The sequence below is a fragment of the Miniopterus natalensis genome, chromosome 8 (assembly GCF_054644295.1).
Source record: "Miniopterus natalensis isolate mMinNat1 chromosome 8, mMinNat1.hap1, whole genome shotgun sequence".
In the NCBI taxonomy this organism is placed as follows: Eukaryota; Metazoa; Chordata; class Mammalia; order Chiroptera; family Miniopteridae; genus Miniopterus; species Miniopterus natalensis.
In genome coordinates this window covers 12,330,316-12,354,390 of record NC_142088.1, presented here as the reverse complement: position 1 = coordinate 12,354,390, position 24,075 = coordinate 12,330,316, and the positions used below count along the sequence as shown (strand labels likewise).

The following is a 24,075-nucleotide window of genomic DNA, read 5'->3' as shown; positions in this document are numbered from 1 at the left end:
GGGCCCCCCATTTGCCCTACTCAGACCCTTCACTGCCAGTACATCCATCACCTAATCCTAACAGTATCCTCTGCTGCAAGAGATGGGAGGCAAAGCGGGAGGGGCAGGTGAGGTTCAAGAAGAAATGTCTGCTGGTAGGCAAGAAGAGACAATTAGAAGAAAGCTCAAAGGCCCCAGGACAGAGATGAGTGGGGAATTACACTGAGATACCATGGGGAAGTCATTCAACCTTTGGGTGCCTCAGTTTCCTTATCTGTAAAACAACAGATCTTTTGGTCTGTTTTATGCTTTGATGGAATTAAAAGAATAAAATCAGATAATGCATTGAAGTGCTTAGGCCTAGGGCACTGTGCAAATGTCCACTGCTATTGAGAGAAACAAGTGTAGGGAGGAGTCAACTGGGGAGAAGCAAGAACACCTGAAGATTCTGGGATGAAGGGTGAAAAAACTCTGCTCTGGATGAAGACAACAGGAGGGAGATGGAGGGAGAAGCAGAAACTCAACCCCACTGAAGGAAGAAAAAGCTGAGGGAGTCAGAAAGGTGGAAAACAAGAGAGGGGCAGAAGTTGTACAGACGTGCCCCTGTGAGCCAGGCCCTTTGCACCTCTGCCAGAAGAACACTCCAACCTGGAGTTTGCAGGTGGGGAGATGCTCCCAGCCAGGCTGTGTACTTTGCTTGAGCAAGGTCACACAGGAGGAAGTGGATTCCCTCCAATACCTGCCTGCTCCATCAGCACCCTTCTCTATGGTAACACTTGGCCCTCGGAGCTACCAATTGATAATAACTCATTGCTATGTTTCTGAGTGCCCAACATGTGTCAGGCACTGTGCTGGACACTTCACACACATTATCCCATCTCATCCCCATAACAACCTTTTTTTATTCCTGCATCCTTGAGGATGAAACAGAGGCTGAGAAGTTACTTGCCCAAAGTCATCCAGCTAATAACACAAGAGATATAAGCAATAACAGAGACAGTGCAGAGATTGGCTGCATATGAAAGGTTAAGGCCAAGTATTTCCACCTCCAGAGAGCTACTTTCCTCCCCAAATAATCCATCATAATCCATCCCCCCATTACTTTAAGAAGCCACCACCAGCTGCTCCCTCAAGCCTCCGTCTTGGCCCTAGAGGATGCCCAGGGGTCCAGCCAGCCTGGCCAACCAGGACCCACCAATCCCTCTGGTCTTCTAGTTTTCCTCTCCCACCAGCCAGGAAACACTGATGGGGAAACTGAGGACCAAAGCAGGGCCTGACCAATAAAAAGAAGAGGATGGTCCTTCAGGAGATTCCAGGACCAGCGCGACTTTGACCTCCAACCCCTTTCCACCTCATCTCACGTCCCCAACTATCCCCTTTCCCTCCAGGGTCTGGTGGCTGTGATCCCATCCCGAGTTTTTTTAAACCGCCCAAATCCGACCAACCTGGGCTCTGCGCGGCATTCAGAATAATTGAAAGGCATCCCCTCCCCCTCGACGCCCCCACCCCCTTGAGAACTAGGGGAAATACCTTCGAAGGCCCCTCTCTCGGAGCTCAGTCCCCACCAGCAACCTCCCGCAGCCACGAGGCTGCGCACCGAGCCCCGCACCCAGATTCATCTCGCTCCCCCGGCCGGCCCCAGGCCATCCCCTTCACCTTGACCTGAGCCCGCTCCTGCCCCAAAGCTTTGCATAAACAAAGAGAGGAGGAGGGGACGACCCCAGCACCGCCCCGCCCCACCGGCGCCCCCCATTCCAGCCCGGGGACCCCGAGTGCGTCCCATCCCTACCCCCCGCGGGGACCGCGGCCCCTTACCTTAGCCTGGCATTTCCGATGACAGGAGAAGCTGCAGACTGCAAGAGGGCGAGACACAGAAAGAAAGTTTAGCCGCGAGGTATGAAATGGAAACTCCGGTGAAATCTCCTCCCACCCCGCCCGCAATCGCGCTCGGAGAGGAGGGAAGGAGGGACGCGGGGAGGAGAGGGCGGAGGGGCGGAGGGGGGCGGCCGCCGCAGCTCCCGGCCTGCGGGGCGGGAACGCCGGGACGCGGACCCGTGGGCTGGGCAGGCGCCCGGCCCGCGGCCCGAGCCCCTCAGGCGCGCGCGGGAAGATAGAAGGAGCAGGGGGAGGGGAGGGGACCTAGTCCCCTGCTGGATCCTCGCCAGGGGCAGAGGTGGCCCGGACCCAGGCCCCACGCCAGCCGCCACCCGCGCCAAGGAATAAGAGGGGCCTTCTCCCCTTACACACACACCAAGCAGGCAGCCGGCACCGGGGAGCCACCATCACACTCACTCACCCCCAGAGTCACACAGACCCAATTCACGGTGCAGAAGAGGACCTGTGCACACACACACATACACATTTACACCCATATGCACACACAGACACTCATAACCACTTACACCCATACTACACCCATACATTCAGCCATACATGCACACATAGCCATGACCAACACACACACAATTTCATAGCAGACCCTCAGACACAGACATGTGGACAAACGCTCACATAGCATGGCTTGAAACACACACACACACACACACACACACACACACACACACACACGACTTGCTCCTCCCTCCCACTACCAGAGGCTGGAATCAAATTTCCTAAGGGGTTCCCTCAGCCTGGAATGTCCCAGCCCTGCCCGCCCCACCCCCAGGGCCCTCCACCCAGGGGCTTGTTGGTCCTCCCACCAGGTCCCACAGATGGGGTGAGGAGTCCCTGAGCTGCGCTTCTGCGCTGACTTGGCCTTATTGGCTGCCCAGTACCTGTTGAGGCAGGTGGGCTGGGGGCCCTGGGGAGGGGGAGGCAGGAGACCACAGCCCCTGGCTACACCAGGTGTCCCAGCCTCTTGGATCTACAGTCCTCCCAGCCCGTTTCCAGCTTTGAGCCAGCCTGGTTCTCAGCAGAATGAAGGAGACACTGAGGCACAGATGAAGGCCCAGAGCTACCCGAAGAGGCTCCGGGGCTCCCCACACTAAGGCTTCTGGTTTGTCTGTGGGAGTGGGGGTTAGGGGGAAAGCTGGGAGGCACACTGGATGGAGTCTGAGATGTGACCTTGGCCCCTGGCCTACCCTGGGACCTTCTCCCAAAACCTAATCCTGGCCCCAAAACCTAGCTCAGGCCTATGACTCAGCCAGAGCTGAGCAAGGCTTTCCTGACCCCAGCGGCCAGCCCAGCTCAGGGACTTCTCCACCCCTGGCCACGTCAGGACGTAGCCACCCACAGCCACCCAAGTCATGCCCATCTGGCTAGCTTTTCTGCTTCTCTCTCTCCCATACCCCCACTGCCCCAGGTGGCAGCGCCCCTCCAGGAGGTGTTTCCACTCTGGCAGCAGCCACACCCCCTGTGCCTTCTTTTCTGGCCCTGGAATGTGGAATTGAGAAAGCCTCAGGCCTTGTGGCCTGAGCTTGGAAGGCCCTCCCAGCCAGGCGGGTTCCCACCCGGCCACTGCCTCCAGGCAGAGGGACCTCTCCCCTTCCTCCTCTCATCAAACCCCAGGTCTTCCAGGATAAGTTCTGGGGCCTCCCCTGGAGGCCTCGCTCACTATTCCCCAACTTCTTGCAAGTATTCACAGAATACACACCACCTTGCTTCCTACAGTTGTGGGCTCCTTCAAGAGAAGGACCCCTCCCCCCATCACATACACACACACAGTGCCTAGTACTCGGTAAAGGCTTAGATGTTGGCTGAGTTGGACCTGACTGAAGAGCTCCCCTGGAGTTTGTGTGCACCCCATTTAATCATGCCTATCACCACACTTTTTTCCTGAGCCACAGCCCTCTCCCGACATCTCACATTCAACCACAAAGGCATCCCTAAGTGTCCACTCTGGGCCTCCCAACCCCAGTTTAGACACAAGGAGCACAATGGAAGCCGGGACTTGATCTTCCCAATGCACTAAGCTCTTTCCTACCTCAGGGCCTTGGCACTTGCTGTTCCAGCTGCCTGGAATGCTCTCCCTCAGCCCAGCTCTTCATTGTTCACCAAGCCAAATCCTTCTTCTACTTCTGGAAGCCCCTGAAAGCCATCTCCTCAAAGAGGCTTTCCCTGATCACCCAAGTAGGCTTCCCCACTATTCTTTATCAGCAGTACCATGATCACTTCTTTCTTACCACAGCTCACAGTCAGAAGTCATTTGGGGTAATTCCCATTCATATATGTATAGTATAACTCCCCACACTAGACTCATGAGGGCAGGAACATGCCTGTCTCACTCACACCATATCCCAGTACCTGGAACAGTGTCTGCTCCAGGCCCACAGCACCAAACAGCATTATCTTTGTGCAGATAAGAAAAAGGTCCCACCCTCTGGGTAGACCAGCTGTATGGACACACAGGTGAGTCAAGTGTCTTTGTGGGAACAGCAAGAAGGTGCTTTTCCTCCATTTGGACCCAGCCTCGTGCCTGGGTTCATGGCTTGATGAGCAAAGCATGGGCTGATTCCAAGGCTCTCCTGGGTAGATGCCTTTGGCATTGAATGGCCTACGTGACCATACAGGGCAGCCCTGCCTGAAACACAGTGGGCAGACACTCAACAAGTGCCCTTGAATGGAGGGCAGGTGGAGAAATCATTGGGCAATCGCAGTACGATGGGCTGAGTGGCCCCTGGGAGCTGGAATGCAGAGCTTGTCCTTGAAAGCGGGAGTGAGGAAAGACTTCCCCCAGCCCACAGTCCAGAAGACAGAAGCTCAGCAAACTGAAGTCAAGTGGCAGGTGTGGCCAAGCCCTGGAGGATAGATTTTATACCTTCAGAAGCACTTGTCCCCAACCCCCAGGAGGCTCTCTTGCCCTGGGTCCCCTCCAGGGAAGGCACCTTTACATCTTAGTCATCTCTCTCGGGTCTTCTCCCATAGGGCAGTATTTCCTGCTCTCCAATGTGCATCCTCCTGCTGAAATTTGAAACTTGGCCCTGCCGTTCTGCTGGCTTCTCACTTCCCAGGTCAATGGCATATTCACATGTGTTACAGAAAGGGAAACAGTGGCAGCCAGCCTCCAGGGTGGCCCTGGTGTTTCTCACCTTCTGGTATGCACACCCATCTATGGTCCCCTCCCACGATGAATAGGGTTCATTTATGTACCCATTTGGATATTTGAGAAATGATGACAAGTGACTTCTGAGGCTGTCATCAAAGGCATTGTGGTTTCAGCCTTGGTCTCCTGGATGACTCGCTCTGGGGGAAGCCAATTATCATGTTGTGAAGACACTCAAGCAGCCATAGGGAGATGGCCACACGGTGGACAGCAGAGAACTCCTGCCACCAGCCAGCACCAGCTTGGCTGGCACATGACAGAGCCCCCTTGGAAATGAATCCCCCAGCCCCAGTAAGGCCCTCAGATGACTGCAGCCCCAGCTGATGTCTTGACTGCAACTTCATGAGCCACCCAGAGTCCAAACCAGCCATCTAAGTCACTCATGAATCCCTGACTCAGAGAAACTATGTAAGGTCATAATTGTGTATTTGTCTTAAACTGCTAAGTTTTGGGGTGATTCGTTACACAGCTACAGGTAACTAAGGCAGAAATCAGAGCACAGGGTCCCTCAGAAAGCAAGAGGACAAAAGATAATGCTGGGAACTGAGAAAAGGGGCCATCTCCTGGGTCCCTCCTTGCTCCCTGAGTACCTGCGTGCTCCTTTCTCTAACTCCTTCCCTTTCCTCACCCTACCAAGCACTTAGTCATTGTGGTGCAGAAAGTAACTCCAAAGAGGCTTTTGAACCTCCACCTTCCTCCCCAGCCCACCACTGTACCAGTCCAGACCAATTATCCTTCCACCAGCCTTGTCTTCCTTCAATCCAGAGTCACAGACCATTCTCAAGTGCAAACTGATCTTATCACCGCTGCTTAGAGGACTCTGTCCAGCTCCTCAGCATACTTACAGGGCCCTGCATGGCCTGGTCTTGCCTCCACCTCCATATGCTGCCCCAAAAGAGATCTGTTCCTGCCACACCAAGCTCCCCAAATGAACTTTTAATCTGCAAAAAGCAGACTCATAAACATCCTCCAACGCCCAGTTCAAAATGTCTTCTCTGGACAGTCAGGCATTCAAAGATGGTCCCTCCCTCCTCTGTGCTCCCATTACCCTCAGCTCACACCCCTTGGAAAGCTCTCGGCACCTGGGAGAACTAAGTAATCCTTTATGATTTGTCTCCCTCACACCCAACTGCTGCTCTAAGGCAGAAAGGGAGATCTGTTCAACTTTGCAGCTTCAAATCCTGCCCCTTCCCCTTAGCTCAGGGTCCGACATACAGGTGAGACTCAAGAAATATGCAGTAAATTTCAAACTGGAAGGATTCTCTCCAGTCTGATCCCCTGAGAGCAGAGCTGACATTGTGGAGACAGTGGAGCAGATACCAGTGAGGGTGGGTGAGCCCCACTTCGTTCAGCTCCAGCCCCTGCTGAGAGAGGGCAAGTAAGGACCATGGCCAGTGCTTCCCGAGTGCTTCAGTACAAACACCACTTACGCTGAAGCCTGGTAAGGGGGTGGGGAGACTAAGGGAATTAATTAATCCTTCATCCATTCAGCCACTGATCCATCTACCCACTTACCTGCTGGCTGCATGGAGACTGGCTCTCAGCTCAGATGCAGGTCGCGCCTAGCTCAGTGAGCTGGGGCAAGTTACTTAACCTCTCTGAGCTTCATTTTCACATCTATACAACAGGGGTCATACTAGCATTTACCTCACAAGGTTGTCGTGAGAATTAAATGAGTTAATATATGCAGTTGGCCCAGAGTCTGCTCTCTATGAGAGTTTGCTGTTAACAGTGGCATCTTCCTGATGTTCGTTGTCAGCATTATTATTACACAGAAGAGCCGCCATCTCCTAATCAGGGGAGCTGGGTTCCAGGCCTGACTGCTGCACATAGCTGTGTGACTTGAAGCAAGTCAATCCCCGTCTCTGGGTCTCAGACTCTAGCTTAAAAAGTAAGGCAGTCAACTGGCACCTCCACCTGCACCCTTGTCTTCTTCATCAGCTGGCTCAACGTTTAAAACACCAAGACTTACTTTCTTAGTTGGGATGCCTTTCACAGAGCAGCACTGGGGTCTCCCCCACGCCTGCTCTCTCACACTTATTTGCCTGCGTTACCCCTGAAGGCCTTGCTTTCCCACCCCTGGAACCAATGGTCTCCACACCTTCTCCCAGCTGTGAGAGCCAGTGCTAACCCAGCCAATCTCTCCAACACAGTCACTACCTCCCTCCTCCCACATCTTCCCTCCAAGCAAAAAAGAAGGAAACCCAGGTTCCAATCCCGAAAACCCAAATGCTGTTGAGGAAACCCTGGTTACAGGTAAGAGGGAGGCCCATTGCACAAGGTACCATTCCTCGTCGGGGGTGGACAAGCCAGGGCAGAAAAGCCCACCTCCTCTTCCTGGCATCCCGCAGATGCCTGAGTCCTCCCTGGACACACATCTCAGGATCAACCCCTCTGGAGTGGACCGTGGCCATCCCCAGCTCCAAAGGAAGGCGGTGGCTCTTAAGATAGTGACCCTGCAAGACGAACCCCTGTAGGGAGCGACCCTGTCAAACCAAAACTCCATGGAGCCCTGGGAGCCCCATCTCCACCCATGGGTATCAACACTGCCCTCATACAGCAGAGCACAGCAGGTGGCCTGAGAGGGAGCTGAGAGCCCCATCGTGAGGAGGGGTCTGTAGGTTACCTGGTGGGCTGAGAACTCCACCCCCAACCCCAGCCTTTGGCCAGCTTCTGCCTCACTGGACTTCGCATACTCTGTCCTGAAGTGGCTTCCTGCCTCTCGGGAACACAGGAAGCCAACATTGTTGGGATCTAAATGGCCTTTTCCTCCTGGCCTCGGGTCAGAAAATGAGCACAGAGCCTCGGTGTGCACCTGACCCTGGAGATAAAGGCCCACACTCCCAGCCCACTGCAGCTCCTTCCCTGGCTGGCAGAGAGACCCACCCAGCTGCCCACCTGCCCACAAGGCCTCCCAGCCTGGCCTGGAGGTGTGTAATTGCCTATATCATGTGTCATCTTGGCTAGGCCATGGTACCAGATATTTGTTCAACATTTTCCTAGATGTTTCTGTGAAGGTTTTTTTCCTATATATAAGATTAACATTTAAATCAGCAGACAAAGCTCGGCTGGTCGTGGCTCAGCGGTTGAGCATCGACCTAGGATCCAGGCGATGGGGGTTCGATTCCCTGTCAGGGCACATGCCCAGGTTGTGGGCTCGATCCCCAGTCAGGGGCGTGTAGGAGGCAGCCAATCAATGACTCATCATTGAAGTTTCCATCTCTCCCTCCCTCTCCTTTCCTCTCTCTGAAATCAATAAAAATATATTTAAAAATAAAACAATAAATCAGCAGACATTGAGTAAAGCTATTACCTTCCATAATGTGGGTGGGCCTTGTCTAGTTAGTTGAAGGCCTGTATACAACAAAGTCTGATCTCCCAAGCAAGAGGGAATTCTGCAAACAGGCTGGTTTCAGACTCGAACAGCAACTCTTCCCTGGCTCCCCAGCCTAACGGCCTACCCTGCAGATTTTGGACTTGCCACTCCTCCACAACTGCATGAGCAAATTCCTTATAATAAATATCTATCCATCCACCCATCCATCCACACACCCTGTTGGTTAAGTTTCTCTGCAGAACTCTGACTGTTACAAGGTGTCTCAGGGGAGTGGGCAGGGTTTGGCTCTGAAGTTGTAACAAGAAAAAGCCTTTAGATCATCTCATCCAGTGGTTTTCAAACTTTTGTTTTTGGAGCCTAACACTAATGCGGATGAACTCTTATGTGGAATCTCAATGATACTGGTTAATATTTATTTAATGCTTGTTATATGCCAGGCTCTGTTCTGAGCACTTTATATCTATTATTTCATTTAATCCCTGAAGTTACCCAAGGAAGGAGTTTTGCTGTGTGTCCTATTTTAAAAGTGAGGTGAACAAAGCTCAGAGAGGTGAAGCAATTTGCCTAAGTTCTTACTAATAAGGGGCAAAGCTGGGATTTGAATCCAGGACTTCTGAACCAAGTGCAAGACCACCATACCATCCTGCCTCTAGATATATTTAACTCCTAAAGCCAGAATTGCTTCAGTTGAAGTGTGCAGGGGTCTCAAGGTCTCAGCCCCTTAAACCTTTCCTTGGATTTCCCCTTTTTCTACCCTCTCAGGCCTCTAAAGTAGCTTCAAAGAACAACACAGCTCCTCTGAAATCCCTTTAGGACTTCTGATCTAGTCCAGCCCCTCATTTAGAGAAATGGGAAAGTCAAGCCCAGAGAGGTTAAGTGTCTCACCCAAGGTCACACAGCAAGGCTGCCTCTGATGACTCCAAGGAGGTCCTCAGACACAGGGGAGAATCTGGGATCTCCAGTAAAGTAACACAGGAGAAAGAGCTCCTGAACCAAAGTTTCTCCAAATCTAACCAGTGAGGGCTTCTGGGTAGATGTGCCCCATTAAGGGCTGGATTGCCCTCCTGAGATGCATCCCACTCTGAGGAAACTGCCCCCTCCTTCAAGGCTGACCAGAGGCATAAGAAGGGAAGTTGTCTAAGTCTGGGCCTCAGTCCAGGTCCAGATGGCAGCCCTTGGGCTCTAGAGCTGGTATTCTGGTCTCTTCTCTTAGGTTTCAGCCTATCAGGAGGCTAGAGCCCTTGGGCAAAGCTCTACACTCCTTAGAGCACTGCCCCCAGGGACCTGTGGGAAATCCACTGTTTGAAGTAAGGAACTCCTAGACATCCCTCAAGACCCAGCCTACATATGCCTTCCCTGCTGAAGCATGACAGGAAAATCTCTGCTAAGTCAGAGACAGCCTCTCACACACACCTCTGTGTCAGCTTTACCACCATGTTCTGAGATCGTCTGGCGGCATGTCTGTCTTCCCAGGTCAGGGGCTGGGTCTTGGCACCGGTACCTGACACAGCATCCAGCATAGAGGGCACTCAGTTCGTCACCGTCAGATGGATGCTCACATGCACGCAGGTGAGGCAGCACCTGCACTGGAAGAGTTATCCAGCCTTTGCAGACTCCAGCAAGGGGGCTTTCCAGGCCCTCCCGCTGTCCGAGCCTCAGTGAGCATTCTCAGTCCAGCCCCTTATCTATAGATGAGGAAACTGAGGCCTGAGCAGTGAAGTGACTTATCTGAAGTCACTGTGTGAGTGGCAAGGCCAGAAATAGAGCCCAGGTGACTGAGAGAGGCCCTGGATCTCTTCTCCTGCCATTGTCTCATCCATCTCTGCCTCCCTCACACTAGTACTCGTTTATGACCACACAGTCTTGGTGTTCCCCGCAGTAACCCCCTGCGAGACACGGGACAGGGTTTATAATTAACCCAGTGGTCTATGGCAGGAAACAGGCTCAGTGAGGTAGAAGGCTGGCCAAGGTCTCATGGTAACCTCTTCGCCTATATATCTGTCACACTTACACCCACACATCTCACCACCTTAGTTCTTAGTCTGCCTCGCGGTCCTTGAGTCCCCAAAATGAGGACTGGACTCCAGGTTCCCCAACTCCTTCCCCCGCCCCTGTCTCGCTCCCCACCCCTACAGCCGTATTGCATGAAACAGTGAAATACAGGAGGATGAGAAGTGGCCAGAACCATCGAGGTTAGAGAGCAGGGTGGCCAGAGGGGACGGGATAAATGCCCAGCCTCTCTAGACCTAGGAAAGTGTCCTCACTGCCCCCAGCCTGCAGCAGAATTTCCCTCAGCATGGTGGAGACTGTGAGTCCAGAGGCTTAACATTCTATACGCCCAACACCACCCATCACCCCTGGCTGACAATCCAGAGGGTCACCATGTTATAGCCCAAGACTTGAAGACTGGAAGAGGAACCAATGAACTCTTTGGGTTGGGCTTGGTAAATACAATTGCCCCTCAACCAGGGAACCCCCTGTACCTCATAGCCCTGGATGGGTGGACGGAGGGAGTGAGGGATAAGGGGGTCTATCCATCTCATGCCACCACCACCTCCTGGTTCCGAAGCACAGAGAGTTGGCCCACTCCTGCAGCTCCCACCAGTAAGCCCAAGTGGGCCCAACCCTGCCCCCAGGCTTGGCAACCCACCTTCTTGCTGAGGATGCGCGCCTGGCCTGTGAAGCCAGGAGCCTTTCTCCCTACCTTGCTGGGCTGACCCTGGTCCTTCCGTGGCCCAGTCCTGACACCTAGTGGTGCCTCTGGAGTGTGGCCTTGGCTTTCTTCCCTCTTCTCACTAACTCACCCAGAGCTGCCAAACCAGCCTGGCAGCCCACTGGCCACCTGACCTCCACTCCGGGTTCACACCTGGCAGAACCAGGTGAAACCGGGGTCATCCCTGCTCACCTTGGAAGCCTTCCATTCGCATGGGGTCAAATTCCCTCCTCAACCCGGGCCCTCAAGCCAGGTCAACTGGGGAGCCTAGGACCGCAGATAATCACGGAACATAAGGCCAGGAATGTGCGCAAGGTCTCACAGTGAGTGTGCTGGGACTTCCTTCTACCCCACCCCTTGCTGCCTCCTTTCAGAGCAGCGGTGGGGGTCACTGGGGTGAAAGGAAGGCACACTAGGGAAGGAAGGAACTAGGGGAGGGTCAGGGGCTAACTTCAGCAGGTTCTCAGGGTGGGGTAGTGATGCAAGCAAAATACAAAAACCCGCCCTCAGCAATTCCTTCCAGACCTGGGGCTCCCACCCTAAACCACCGCCTGACCCAGCCAGAACTCTTAGGAGGAGGGCGACACCATGTGGCTGATTTTGGTATTGCAAAACTTCCCATTAACCCCCTAAACTAAGCCCTTCTCCGCCCTTCACCTATAGCAGGCCTTGCCTGGATGCCCTCCACATGCACAGTCACACACACACTTACTCACTCACACACTTCCATCCACCCGCTCCACCTTCCAACACCCAGCTGAAACTCCTGGTCCAAAAGCCATCCCTCCTCCAGAGAGCACACACCCTGGAAACCCCGCCAGCTGTGTGCCTTGCCAACAGACTTTCTTACTCTGAGCCTTGGTTTCCTCATCTGTAAAACAGATGCCATGAGCAGTATATAAGGCTATGCATGCAAGCCGTCTAATATTAAGTGCTTCAACAATTGTTCACTAGGCTCTGCTGCCCAGCTGCCCAGCTAGCATGAAGGGAAGGAAGGAGAGAGTCCAAGTGGAGTAAAGGTTCCAGGGCAGGCAGGAGTCGGGCTCCTCTGGCATACCTGACATACTTGGTATTTTGGGAACTGTGCAAGGTGCAGCTGGTTTGAGTGTGGACTTGGGGGATGGGAAGAGATGGGCCAGAGAGCTGGCAAGGGGTAGGTCCTGCCAGGCTTCTCAGCCATGGGAAGGGGTCTGTACTTTGTCTGGAGGTAGTGGGGGCTCCCAAGGCTTTACCAGGGAACTGACATAACTAGGTCTACATTGAGTCCCGCTGTAGGATTGGAGAGGGTGGGTCCGGAAATAGGAGGCAAAGGGCTGCAGTCAGTCTTCCAGATAAGAAATGCCAGCAGCCTGAAATGGCTACAGAGAAGCTCAGTGACTCAAGTGACTAATGGGAGGTGGGGGTGAAGGAGAGGGAGGCATGTGGTGGGGCAGCTGGGTAGGTGATGGTGTCAGTCATTGAGATTGGGTGTAGGGACCTCCTGCTGATTTCACTGTGTGGTGTGGCACAAGACACCAACTCAGGCATCAGTGACAGCCAAAACCCAGGCACATAAGAACAATGAAAAAGCCTGGCAACCAGCAGGCCCTCCCTCAAGTCTGACTTGGGGCCTCTTAAACTCACCCCTAAGCTGCCACAAGGAAAGGACCGTGGCTTGGCATTCTTGTAACACTCCCGGTGCCAGGCACACAACGCTCACACACCTTCCACACACCTCCCACATGCCAACCAAACCACCTCCATGTGTCATCCACATGGCCTTCACGTGCCACCACATACTATTTATACACTTTCCACATGCCGTTCACAGGCTATCTGTATGCCATCCATATATTTTCTTCATGCCATCCGCTCATGTTACACTGGTCATCCACACACAGGCTATGTGCCATTTCCATGCCACCTCTCACCTGCCATGTGCCAGCCACACACATCCACAGGCTTGCCATCTGGTGTGCTCTGCATCACCCCCCAAATGAGAACCAGCACCAGGTCAGGACCCCAAGGACATCCGCAAAGCCAAGTCCCCTGGCCACCTCATTCCCATTGAGATGTGCTCCCATCCCCCTCATCAGCTGCTCACCTTTGCAGGTGCAGCCCTCCCGGGTGATGACCTGCCGACAGATGCCACAGGGCTTCACCTTCTTGAAGGTCTTCACCTTGAAGTGGTGAGTCTTGGGGGCCTCCAGATCCTCTGGCTGTGGGAGGAAAAGCACAATGATCAGGCTTAGGCAGCAGGCTGGCGTCCCAGGATAGGAGTTGGGGGGCGCTATGGAAGACATAGGTAAGGACTAAGGAAAAGGAGAGGCAAGCGCCCCTTTGGGTGTGAAAGGCCTGAGCCCATTTCTGAGCGGAGGCACCCAGGGAAAGTGAAAGCTGTGGGTGTGACCCAGACTCCCGGGGGGGTCAATGTACTGAGGCCCAGGTAACAACTGGAGACCCCAGCATCTGGGGATCCCAGGCGCCTCCATGGTTTCTTTTTTTCTTTTTTTTTATGTTTTTATCTATTTCAGAGAGAGGAAGGGAGAAGGAGAATCATCAGTTAGCTGCCTCCTACACAGCCCCCACTGGGGATCAAGCCCACAGCCTGGGATCAAACTGTGATCTCCTGGTTCATGGGTCAATGCTCAACCACTGAGCCATGCTGGCCGGGCTCCTATCACCAAAGATTCATTTAGACAGATTTTTAAACTTCATATAAATGGAATTGTACAGTATGTACTCATGTCTGGCTTCTTTCACTCATTCCCATTCTGTGAGTTTCATCCATGTGGTTGGTTACACAGAACAGTAGCTCCTTCTTTTTCATTGCTGTATAGTATTCCATTGGGTGAATAGAGCTAATTCTATTGTTGATAGTCCTTAACATTTTTACCCACGTGCACAGAATGCCACGTCCCTCAGTTCCTCTCTCACACTCACTACCATCTCCTGCCCCAGCCCAGAAGCCTTCTTCCATCTTTATTTTTTATTTTCTGTTATTTGCATTAGGAAAATCTAGACATGTTAAATATTCTATTTAAAACTACACCACCACACACATGAGATGAGAGCCAGGTGGGCAATCCAAGCCTTCTCTGACCTATCATGAGCTCCTGGGCCACACACACACCAATACCATCAGTCTCATTTTCCTCTTCTGGACATCACAAGGTGGGGCACCAAACCCCTCGAGCTATGAGCTGGAAGCAAATCCCTGTACCTGTGCTGCTTCGAACCATGCTCCTCCCACCTGCTGTCACCAGCCCAAGCACCCACTGGGGGAGGTCCCCCATTCGTGGGACTCTCCAGAGGAGTCACCCCTGCTTCAGGCACCATTCTTCTCTGAAGAGCTCACTCTAACCTGGTGTCTAACCTGGTTCATTCCCCTGCTCCAGCAGCAGGGGCCAGCAGAACACAGACTGGCAGCTGCCTCCTTCCCCTCTCCCAGGCACAGAGCTTTCTGACAGGTCCGTCCGTACACACAAAGACACATACAGAGACACATACCGAGACACGACTGCAGACCCCACAGTTCCAGGGAAAGGGTTCTGCTCTTCCAAGCCCCCCTCCTGCACCCTGCCCTAGAGCCTCCCAGCTCCAGGACGGGCTGGAGGGGGCAACTTGTGTGTTCAGAGCAGAGAGAGTGACAGTGTCCCACACAACCAGCATGAAGACACTGTAGTGGTGAGTCCTGGGGAAAAGAGACTGAGCCATGAGAGACATGGAGGGAAAAAGAGAGAAAATGAAAGACAGACAGAAAGGCAGAGTCAGAGAGAGAAAAGAGACAAGACAAAGACAGAGTGAACAGAGACAGAGAAAGAGACAGACAGAGAGAAGACAGAGAAAAGCCACAGGGAATCGGATGGAGAGGGAAAACAGACCAAGATAAAGGCAGAGACAAAAAAGAGACCAACAAGCCCACACAGAGAATGTGGTAGATTAGATAGAAACACGCAGACTATAAAGGGAACCCGAGAATCAAAGGGGGACAGACAGACAAAAGGACACAGGAGCCAGCTTTAAGGGGCCCCCAAGGACTAAATCCAGGAAGATCTGAGCATCAAAATACATGACAGGAATGGCCTAAATGAACCCATTCTGATATGCGAAATAATTGAATAAATTGAAAGATGAGGAACAGAGTATTTGCAAGTCTCAAAGCACCTCCCCACATCATACTTGTAAATTACCAAGGGGGAAAGAGGAACTTTTCCTGCAGACTCCACTTTAATCAAGGGATCAAAGTTAGCATCGCCAGTAATGGGATGAACAGCATTGTGCGCCAGGGGGGACGTACAGAGAATGAGTGTCGCTTCTGCGACATTCCTGCGGAAGAAACACAAGCCGCATCTAATCAAGAGGGAAGGAGCCCAACCCAAACTGAGGGGCGGTCTACCAACTACAGGGCTCCGAATCTTCAAAAGGGACAAGGTCGTGAAAGTCAAGGGAAGACTGAGTGGCTTTCCAGACTGAAGGAGACTGAAGGGACAACACGGCCAAATGCAACGGCCGATTCTGAACTGATTCCTTCCACGCCAGGAAGGACTCCATTGGCCACAAGGACATGACCGGCCACACTTCAGTGGGGCCTGGGGCTGAGACGGTAGTCACATGTCAGTGTCAGTTTCCCGACTGGATGGCTGTGTGGGGTTAGGCAGGAGAATGTCCTTGCAGGAAAATTAGGAAAGTATTTAGGGGTGGTAGGCATCGTGCCAGCAACTTACTCTCAAATAGCTCAAGGAGGAAGGTCGCCCCCACTGGCTAGTGGCTCAGTTGGTGGGAGCATCCTTCCCTGCACCGAAAGGGTTGCGGGTTCGATCTCCAGTCGGGGCACATACGGGAAGCAACCGATCAGTGTTTCTCTCTCACATCAATGTTTCCATCTACTTATCTATCTATCTCTTCCTCTCTCTAAGCATGTCCTCGGATGAGGATTCAAAAGATAAAAAACAAAAAATAAAAATAAACATATCCTCGGATGAGGATTTTTTTAAAAAGGTCTTTGTACTGTATTTGCAACTTTTCTGAAGTTTGATATTGTCTCAAAATTTAAAGAGAAAGGCAGGCAGAGATGCTGGAAGACAGGAGGGAGCAGAGTCAAAGCCCAGGGAGAGGTGGAGAGAGCAGAGGATGGTAGAGACAGGTATGGGTGCCAGGGGCCCAGCAGTGTCCCTGGGTAGCTAGGCCAGGCAGCAGGGCCTGGGTTCTGAGATTCCAGAGAGCTGGGTTTTAGGAGTGGTGCTTCCAGCTTCCTCTGAGGTGGCTGATGGGGGGGGGGGGGGAGCAGGGCACTGCCCAGCTCTGGACCTCACTCAGTGTCCCCATGCCACAAGGAGGGGCAGGCAAGTCCCTGCATTCTGAGGTCTCACCCTCACCTGTTTTCCCAGCTGGCAGCCTTCGGGTGATCTGTCACAGACATTCTAGGGAGGGATCCAGCCCAATGTCAACGGCAGCAGCCCAGGCCAGGGATGGGGGAGGGATAGGGAGGGGACTTGGGGTTCAATTTAAGGCCTGTGTGGGGAGGCAGAAAGCCCTACAGCCTGATTGTCTCAGTCTTATTCTGGCACCTCCAAGCCTGCCTCTCCCACCCCACTAAGTCAAGCAGAACTCCCCATTCCAGCTTATACCCCAGACTTCTCTGCCTACACCCTAAATCCAGCCTTTCCCCCAAAGCCCAGGGAAACAGGCCTCCTCCCCAAAGCACAGTTGGGGCAGTGGAATCTCACAAAAGAGGGTCCTGGCTGCCCAGTGAGCAGATGCGGACCAAGTAGAATCATCCATGCTGACAAGCAAACATTGGGCTTTTCCCCTGGGCCCGGGAATCGTCTGCCCAACCCCATAAAATCTGAGTTTACAAAACCTCTCCCTGCATGGGCTTGGAGAGCAGAAACAGGGTTTCAAATACACTCTCCAGCCTCCCTCACAGCCTCTCACAGCAGCCCCTGGGCAATGGCCCAGCACACTGCTGCCCCTGGCCCCCACCCCATCCTGCTCTCCTGCAGAGGGAGCACTAGGAAAGGAGTCCAGAGACTTGCTTTCCAGGCCAACAGCCTTGAGAACATCAGTGGCCTTCTCTGGGCCTCATAGTCCCCAAATGAAAATGAGGGGTAGGTAGAGCAGTTTGAGATGGAGGGATGGGGAGCTGAGGACAGGACATGATGATGCTTATAGAAAGTGGGGTGTCTAGTGAGATACCACCATTCCATGAGGGGCTGGAGAATCCTGGGAGCAGAAAGAAGACCAGTGGGCCACCCTCAAGCAAGTGGCCCCAGGCTGTAACCTTGACTCTGCCCAGCTTGGCTTTCCTGGGCAAAGAAGGGGGTGTCTAGTGATCTTGTTGAAAGAGTCACCCACACAGGTCTGAAGGGTTCCAGGAGGGTGGAGAATGTCTAGGTTGGGGGAGCCTCTTCTCTTCAGATCTGAAGGGACTGACATTGCAAGAATGCTCCAGCAGGGGTCTGTGAAGTTGCTAAAGGCAAAACGAAGCCCAGCAGGCAGAGCTGTAAGGAGGCATGCTTAGACCCAAGGGGAGAGAACTTCCCAACAATCATGTTAAAATCCTGAGCAGAAAGAAAACCAGGGGTCTGGTAGCCATCCTGCCCTTGCCCAGGGCTACTCGCAGGTACAGGCAGAGGATGTGAACGAGTCCAGAAAATGTCAACCTCCATGGCTTGTTATGACAGTGACCATCCTTTTCCTGACAAGTGGCAGACAGCCTCACGAAGCACTCCCCAGCCCCTTCTTGCTGGATTAACTCCTAATGGTCCTGGGGAGATGCAGGAACAGAGGAGGCACTACCACAGAATGAGCTCCCCAGTCTCTCCAATGCCCACCTCCTTCCAGAGCCAGAGCACAGACGAGGAAAGTGGTCCCAGGCCAGAAGTCATCCTGCCCCATCGTCTAAGCCCAGGGCCTTGGCCCTGTGACAAGCCCACTCAGCATCAGAGGGCTTTCCTGGCCCTCAGGGGGATCCTCTCCCTCCCAGCCTCCACGCAGCCAAGCTGGCTGCCAGATGCACGTCCCAGCCAGAGGGGTGTGGCACATCTGGCTTGGACAGCCTTGGCAGGAGGCCTTGGCCCTGGGATGGGAAAGGCTGTTTGTTGGTTCCTCCCTGCCCCATAGGGAGGAGAGCTGGGTGGGGGTGAGGTGGGGGTGGAGGGGATGATAACCCTGAGTCTTTCAGCTCAGGAGCTCCGGCCTCCTCTCCAAGGAACTTCCCCAGCCCTGCCCCCACTAGGCTCTCTGTGCCCAACACTAGGATCCCTGGATCATGTGGTGAGAGGGCAGAGATCTGGGAGCCAGTGAGCCTTGTGAAAGACAGTCACCAAAACACAGGCTTAGGACAGACCTGGAGGGTCAGCTCCACCCTCTCCCTCCTTCCTGGCCCTCCACCCCTCCATGTCTCATCTCCTCAGGTTGGGGCTCCAGGACCCGGTTAGCATCAGCCATCCTTTCTATGGGGAAGGCTTGAACTCCCAATGGAGGTAGGCTGGCATCTGGGAGTCCCCTGAGCACCTCAAATGCAAGCTCCTCCCAACCCCTTCTCGCCTTCACATACACACCAAAGTTCCTTACCCGCCTGCCCCCCACATAATCCCCTAGCCAGCTAATGTTCTGAGCGTGTTCTTGGTCACCCCGGGTGGAAAACTCTGAATCACTCTCAACTCCTCCCTACCCTCCACCCTCCAGTCCAACCCGTTGCCAGACTCTATGAGCTTTGCTTCCTAAACATCTCTTGGCCCTCCTGGGCTCTTTCATTCCACTTCCTGTGCCCTTGTTGGAGGCCTTGTCATTTCTGCCTAGGGCTGTTGCAACAGCCTCCAAGACTCCCCAACACTGGGCCCCTCTTCCCCACATAGCCTCTATGCAGCCTCTAAGGAGCACAGCTCTCTGAGGTTGCTAACACCACTACTCACCCCAAAATGCTCCCATGCCCACCCATACATCCAGGAGAAAACCTGCATTCCCTGGAGCCAGCAGGGGAAGCAACCTTGGTCCATGCCCAGCCCACCCTGCCATCTCAATCCCCACGCCCCACTTCCCAACTCCCTGCCAGACATCCACTTCTGAGCCTCTGCTCTGCTGTTCCCTCTTCCCAGGATGCCCTTCCTCCCCCCTCAGCTTGTAAACTTCTAGGCATCCTCGAAGGCCTCATTCAAACTTCATCCCCTCAGGAAGATCTTCCCAGATACCATCCCCTCACCACCACCACTGTCAGAATCATTCTCCTCACCACTGTCTTCTTTTTTTGTTTCAAAAAGTTAAAACCTTAAAGAGGAATCCACATATGCCCTTGGCCTGGATTCACCAGTGGTTAACATTTTGCCACTTTTGCCTGCTCTGTCTTTCTCTGCTCTGTCCCCTGCCTCACCCCAATACAAGCATCACACTGGAGGAAATTCGACACCAGGACCATACCCTATCTAACACTCAGTTCATATTCTAATTTCTCCTCTTGCCCCAATAGGATCCATTATAGCTGGGTCTTTGTTTTGGTTTTTATTTTGGACTCAGGACCCACTCAAGATCCTGCATTATAATTAGTTGCTAGGTTTCTTTCATCAGCTTTAATCCAGACGCAGCACTCCAACTTTTGATTTCTCTTTTATGACATTGATGTTTTGAAGAGTCCAGGTTAACTGTTTTGCAGAATGTCCCTCAGTTTGCCTTGGTCTGGTCACTTCCTCATGATTCAGGCTTAATGTCTGCCCCTGGGCATCTCTTCCTTTCTGTGGCACCTTCTTGGGGCCCCATCAAAGCCTTCCACGCAATCTGACTTGCCCCTGCTCCCCCAAGTAGCTAGGTGACCCTGGGCAAGTTGTTTAACCCCCATCTGCCTCACTTTACTAATCTATTAAATGGGCTAATAATAGTAACACCCATAGGTTGTTGTGAGGATCAAAGGAGACGATGCCTGAAAAGCAGCTGGACTAGCACCTGACACATAGCAAGTGCTCACTAGACGAGGCCTGTGTTTCATGCTGTCATTCTTTGTGTGCGTGCTGCACTAGCCCACGGGGCAGCCCATGTCTGCATGTACTTCTGCTCCATGTCCCCTGTGTCCCAGAACAGCATGGTCCCAGAACAAGTCTGAAGGAGTGAATCCAATGGAGTTGTGGTCACGTGTCCCCTTGTATAATTGCACCCACTCCCACTGACCTGCCCTCAGGGGAGAGAACACGAGGTCACCCCTTCACCAGCTACAGACACCAGGTGCTGGCATCATGTGACAGAGGAGAAAGCTCTTTAAGCAGCCCTAGATCTCCACTCAGGGAGCAGCACTGAGTCCCTCCCACGTGACAGAGGAGCACATGGGGACTTGGGAGCCCAGGATTCCATCTGGTGACTGGTTCCTGAGCTGGATGATCTCTCCCCACCAGCCTGTTCTCACTCTCTCTCCCCCTTGGCTCCTTCATAAACCACGTCACAGCATTCCTGAGCCTCAAGTCGCAAGTCCCTTTTTGTGCCCAAAAGTGAAATCATCTCCTGAAGAGGGAGGGCTCAGCAAGGGGACACTATGAGCCTCATTAATGGGCTGGCACCAGGGCGAGAGGCTAGTGCTGCTCTCTCCCTGACTCCTCCCGACATCCTACATGAGGCAGAGGAGCTTGCTCTGGGACACACGGCACACAGGTAGGCAGACAGAGCAAAGATTCAACTCCAGGTCTGCCTGAGGCAGGTCCCAAGTCCCTAACCATGCACAACCACCATTTCCCACAGTCTGTCAGCAGCTGCCCGTCAGTAGCCATCTCAAGAAGACCTAGCAGTTACATCACCAGTCCACAGGCCAGCTACTGGCCAGCTCAGCCCAGCGTAGCCATCCTCAATTATTTTCACTTCCTGCCCTTGGACTTCCAAGTTCTCAGCTTCATCTTTGGATCTAGTTTAAAGTTCACCTCTGAGAGGTCTTTCCTGATACCTCTCCTCTCCCCGAATCCAGGTTAGGTCCCCCTTTAAATACCTCCACAAGTTCTCTCTTGGTAACACCCATCTTATCTTAACCACCAGCCTCAGCCCAACATCTGTAACCTTCCTGAAGGAAGTCACCCTCCATGATCATCTGTGAGGTGGGTGGACAGTCCAGGGTGAGTGCTTAGATGGCTGAATGACTGGACGGTTTCTTCATTGCAATCCTTCCCCAACACTGTTCCCTATCCCTGGGTTACTCCCCAGAAATCCCCTTCACCCAGTGCACCAAGGCACCCAGCCCACACCCTTTCTCTTTTCAGGAACCCAGAGGCCATGTGGCCTGGGGCAGGGGTCCCTTTCACCACGGCTGGAAACTGGAGGCAGTCATCCCCTCCCCACCCCCATCACAGAATTACAGTGAGGTTCAAATGAAAGTGTACACAGGTAAGGCTCAGAGGGGTTAAATAACCTTACACACACACACACACACACACAGAGCTACAAAGTGGCAGAGCCAGGCTTTGGCCCAGGCAGGCTCACTTCAGAGTCCGAGCTCTGACACTGTGCACGCCGCCCGCAGAAGGCCGGCCTTTCCAAGGCCTTCACATCATTCTCAGGACCCCATTCACACTGGCCCCGCGTGACCTGCCCTGAAGTATTCCCAGAATGGACGGCCCTAGATGGGAAGCAGGAGACCAGGATTGTAGTCCTGACTCTACTTTACTGCGTAGCCTTTAACTTGTGCATGATATAATGAGAGCTATCATTTCTTGAGCTCTTACTGAGTGAGACACTATTCTAAATGTATACGTGCATTAGCTCACTTAAATCCTAACATCCCTGTAGGTAGGTGGAGAAACTGAGGCACAGAGATGTCAACTATTTGCCTAAGGTCACACAGCTACCGAATGGTGAGGCCAGGATGAAACCCAGGCATGCTGCACCCGGCCGGCACACTCCACTTCCTCTGGATGCTGCTGAGAAACAGTGCGGTATTTGCAAAGTTGAAAAACTTTGCAAAAGGATGGTTTATGTCAGACCTTAGTGAATGACATGCAACCCAGGCAGCCTAGCTCCCAAAACTACGGTCAGGAGGCCCTGGGTGGACACAGCCCTCACAGGCAAATGACACTCCTGACAGAGTGAGTTCAGGGCCAAGGGGTCAGACTGGGGGGGTATGTGGCAGGAACTACACCCCAGGGATCCGGAGGTTCACGAGGACCCTTCTGACAAAAATGTGTGCTTCATCCTGGGAAGGACACCAACTCCAGGGAAGAGAACACCCCATTGTCTGCAGCTGGAAGTGGCCTCAGAGGATTATATCCAAGCTTCTGAGAGGTCCAGAAAATTCCAGTGACCAGCCCGAGGCCACATGGCTTGCTCAGGGCAAGGGGCAGGGAGGTACAGGGCTGTGCTTACCCTAGTCCTGCCTTGTGGCTCTTTCAGCCCAGCCCTAAGAAACCCCTTCCCAGTTCCTGAGAACAGAGCGAGCCCCCCTGGAAGGAAGAGCCTGCAGCTCTAACTCCATCAGCACACCACCAAAAGCCTCGATTAAAAGGCATGTAATTATTTTTCTAAATAAGCCATACTTGAATATGTAATGGCAAATGGGAGCAATTGCCGAGAAAATCAAGTTATGCATAATATATCCCTAGCTCCTCGGCTAATAAAGTGCTTTTTATTCTTAGAGCTTGTTAAAACTATGCACTACAAATAGATTACTTGGATGAAATGTTCGCAGCTGTCCCCATCCAGGGACATGTGAACACATAGACACACAAGCACTCACACTGGGGCACAAGACCTATCTCTTCCAGATCAGGCCTCAATTTACCTCCCTGAGGCCCCAGATCCAGCCAGTTCTTGGTATAGCTGGGCAGAGTCCCTGGGAAGTCAGAAGCCTCAGAGGTGGGGCCCTATCCCACAACACCCATCCCAGGGACACCCTTCCCTCACATGAGATCAGTGATACGGGGTATCCCATGAGCCAAACAGCAGGTCTCAGAGTAGGGGAGGGAGCAGCATTTACTGAGCACTTACTATGTGCCTGGGTACCTGGTCTTTCAACATACATTATCTCTGTCCCCACCCCAGCCATATAAAATGTCTATTATTCTCCCCAGTTTACAGATCAGAAAACTGAGACTCAAAAAAGAAGTGTTTTACCCAAGGCTGCCCACCTGGTAAATGATGGAACTGGGGTTTGAGCCTCGCTCTGTCTGGTGTCAAAGTCCACTCAGTTCCCACCACCAGGTGCTTCTGGGGCAGAAACAGCCCCTTGGGAAAGCCTCCAGGATCTCAGAGCTCCCTTTCTGTAATTGGTGTCATCTATATACTCCCTGCCACAGACACCCACCAAGGCCCACCTGGAAGGGAGGAAGGTGGCTGGTACACTAACTTGGGCAGCTGGAGGAGAGGACAAGAACCTTGACATGGCCAGGACTGTGTCCAGATCTGTCCAGTCTACACTCCCCTGGACTCTGGTTCACCCTCACGATGGGCATCCAGGCGCACCCCTCTGCCAGCCCACTCCCACCAGCCTCTTCCCATTCCCTTCAGAGAAGTGCCCACTAGGCTGCACCACAGAGCTGGGGAGGGACAGGGGCTAGGATGGCACCCAGAGAGAGAGTAGGAAAAGTAGCAAGTGGAGGGGCTTAGAGAAGCCCAAAGTGGCAGCAGCTGCACCTGCCATGGGTCCCCAGCACCCTCTCCCCGCTCTGAGGGAGGGCAGTAACACAGTAGGGCACTCATGCCACCTCTTGGCAACCCCTTCATTGTCTTCATTTGGCCCATGGAGAAACGGAGGCTCACAGGGGTGAAGCACTTCTCCCATGATCCCTCAGCAGACGTGGTCCTTTCTCCATCCACAGTTACACATCACCCCTAGAAGTCTAACTGCCATCTTCCCACTGCGGGGCTCCCTCACTGCCCACCTCAGTCCCCAGCACACTCCAAGGGCCTTCCAGAGCTGGTTGAAGGAGCCTGGAGGGCCTGGGTAGTGGACTTGGTCAAATATCCCCCTTACAGATGTCAACCCCAGCCCAGCAAACCACCTACGTATCTTCTGTGCAGGACGCTCCAGGCACCTTCAAGCTACTACTCAGACCCATCCCC

The 24,075-nt window shown here is 53.3% G+C and overlaps 1 protein-coding gene across 6 annotated transcripts in view; it reads right to left on the bottom strand.

Moving 5' to 3' along the window:
* Positions 1-24,075, bottom strand: part of TNS1 (tensin 1) — a 190,766-nt gene that overhangs the window by 158,158 nt on the left and 8,533 nt on the right. For 5 of the 6 annotated variants that reach the window (XM_087819600.1, XM_016196775.2, XM_016196776.2 and 2 more), the window contains exons 2-3: positions 13,154-13,268; positions 1,795-1,832 (exon numbers count right to left, since the gene is read on the bottom strand). In XM_087819600.1, coding sequence (XP_087675726.1) covers positions 1,795-1,832; positions 13,154-13,268 — 153 coding nt within the window. Of the gene's footprint in view, positions 1-1,794; positions 1,833-2,275; positions 2,505-13,153; positions 13,269-24,075 lie in introns of those variants that run through there. The other variant, XM_016196784.2, reaches the window with a different exon arrangement.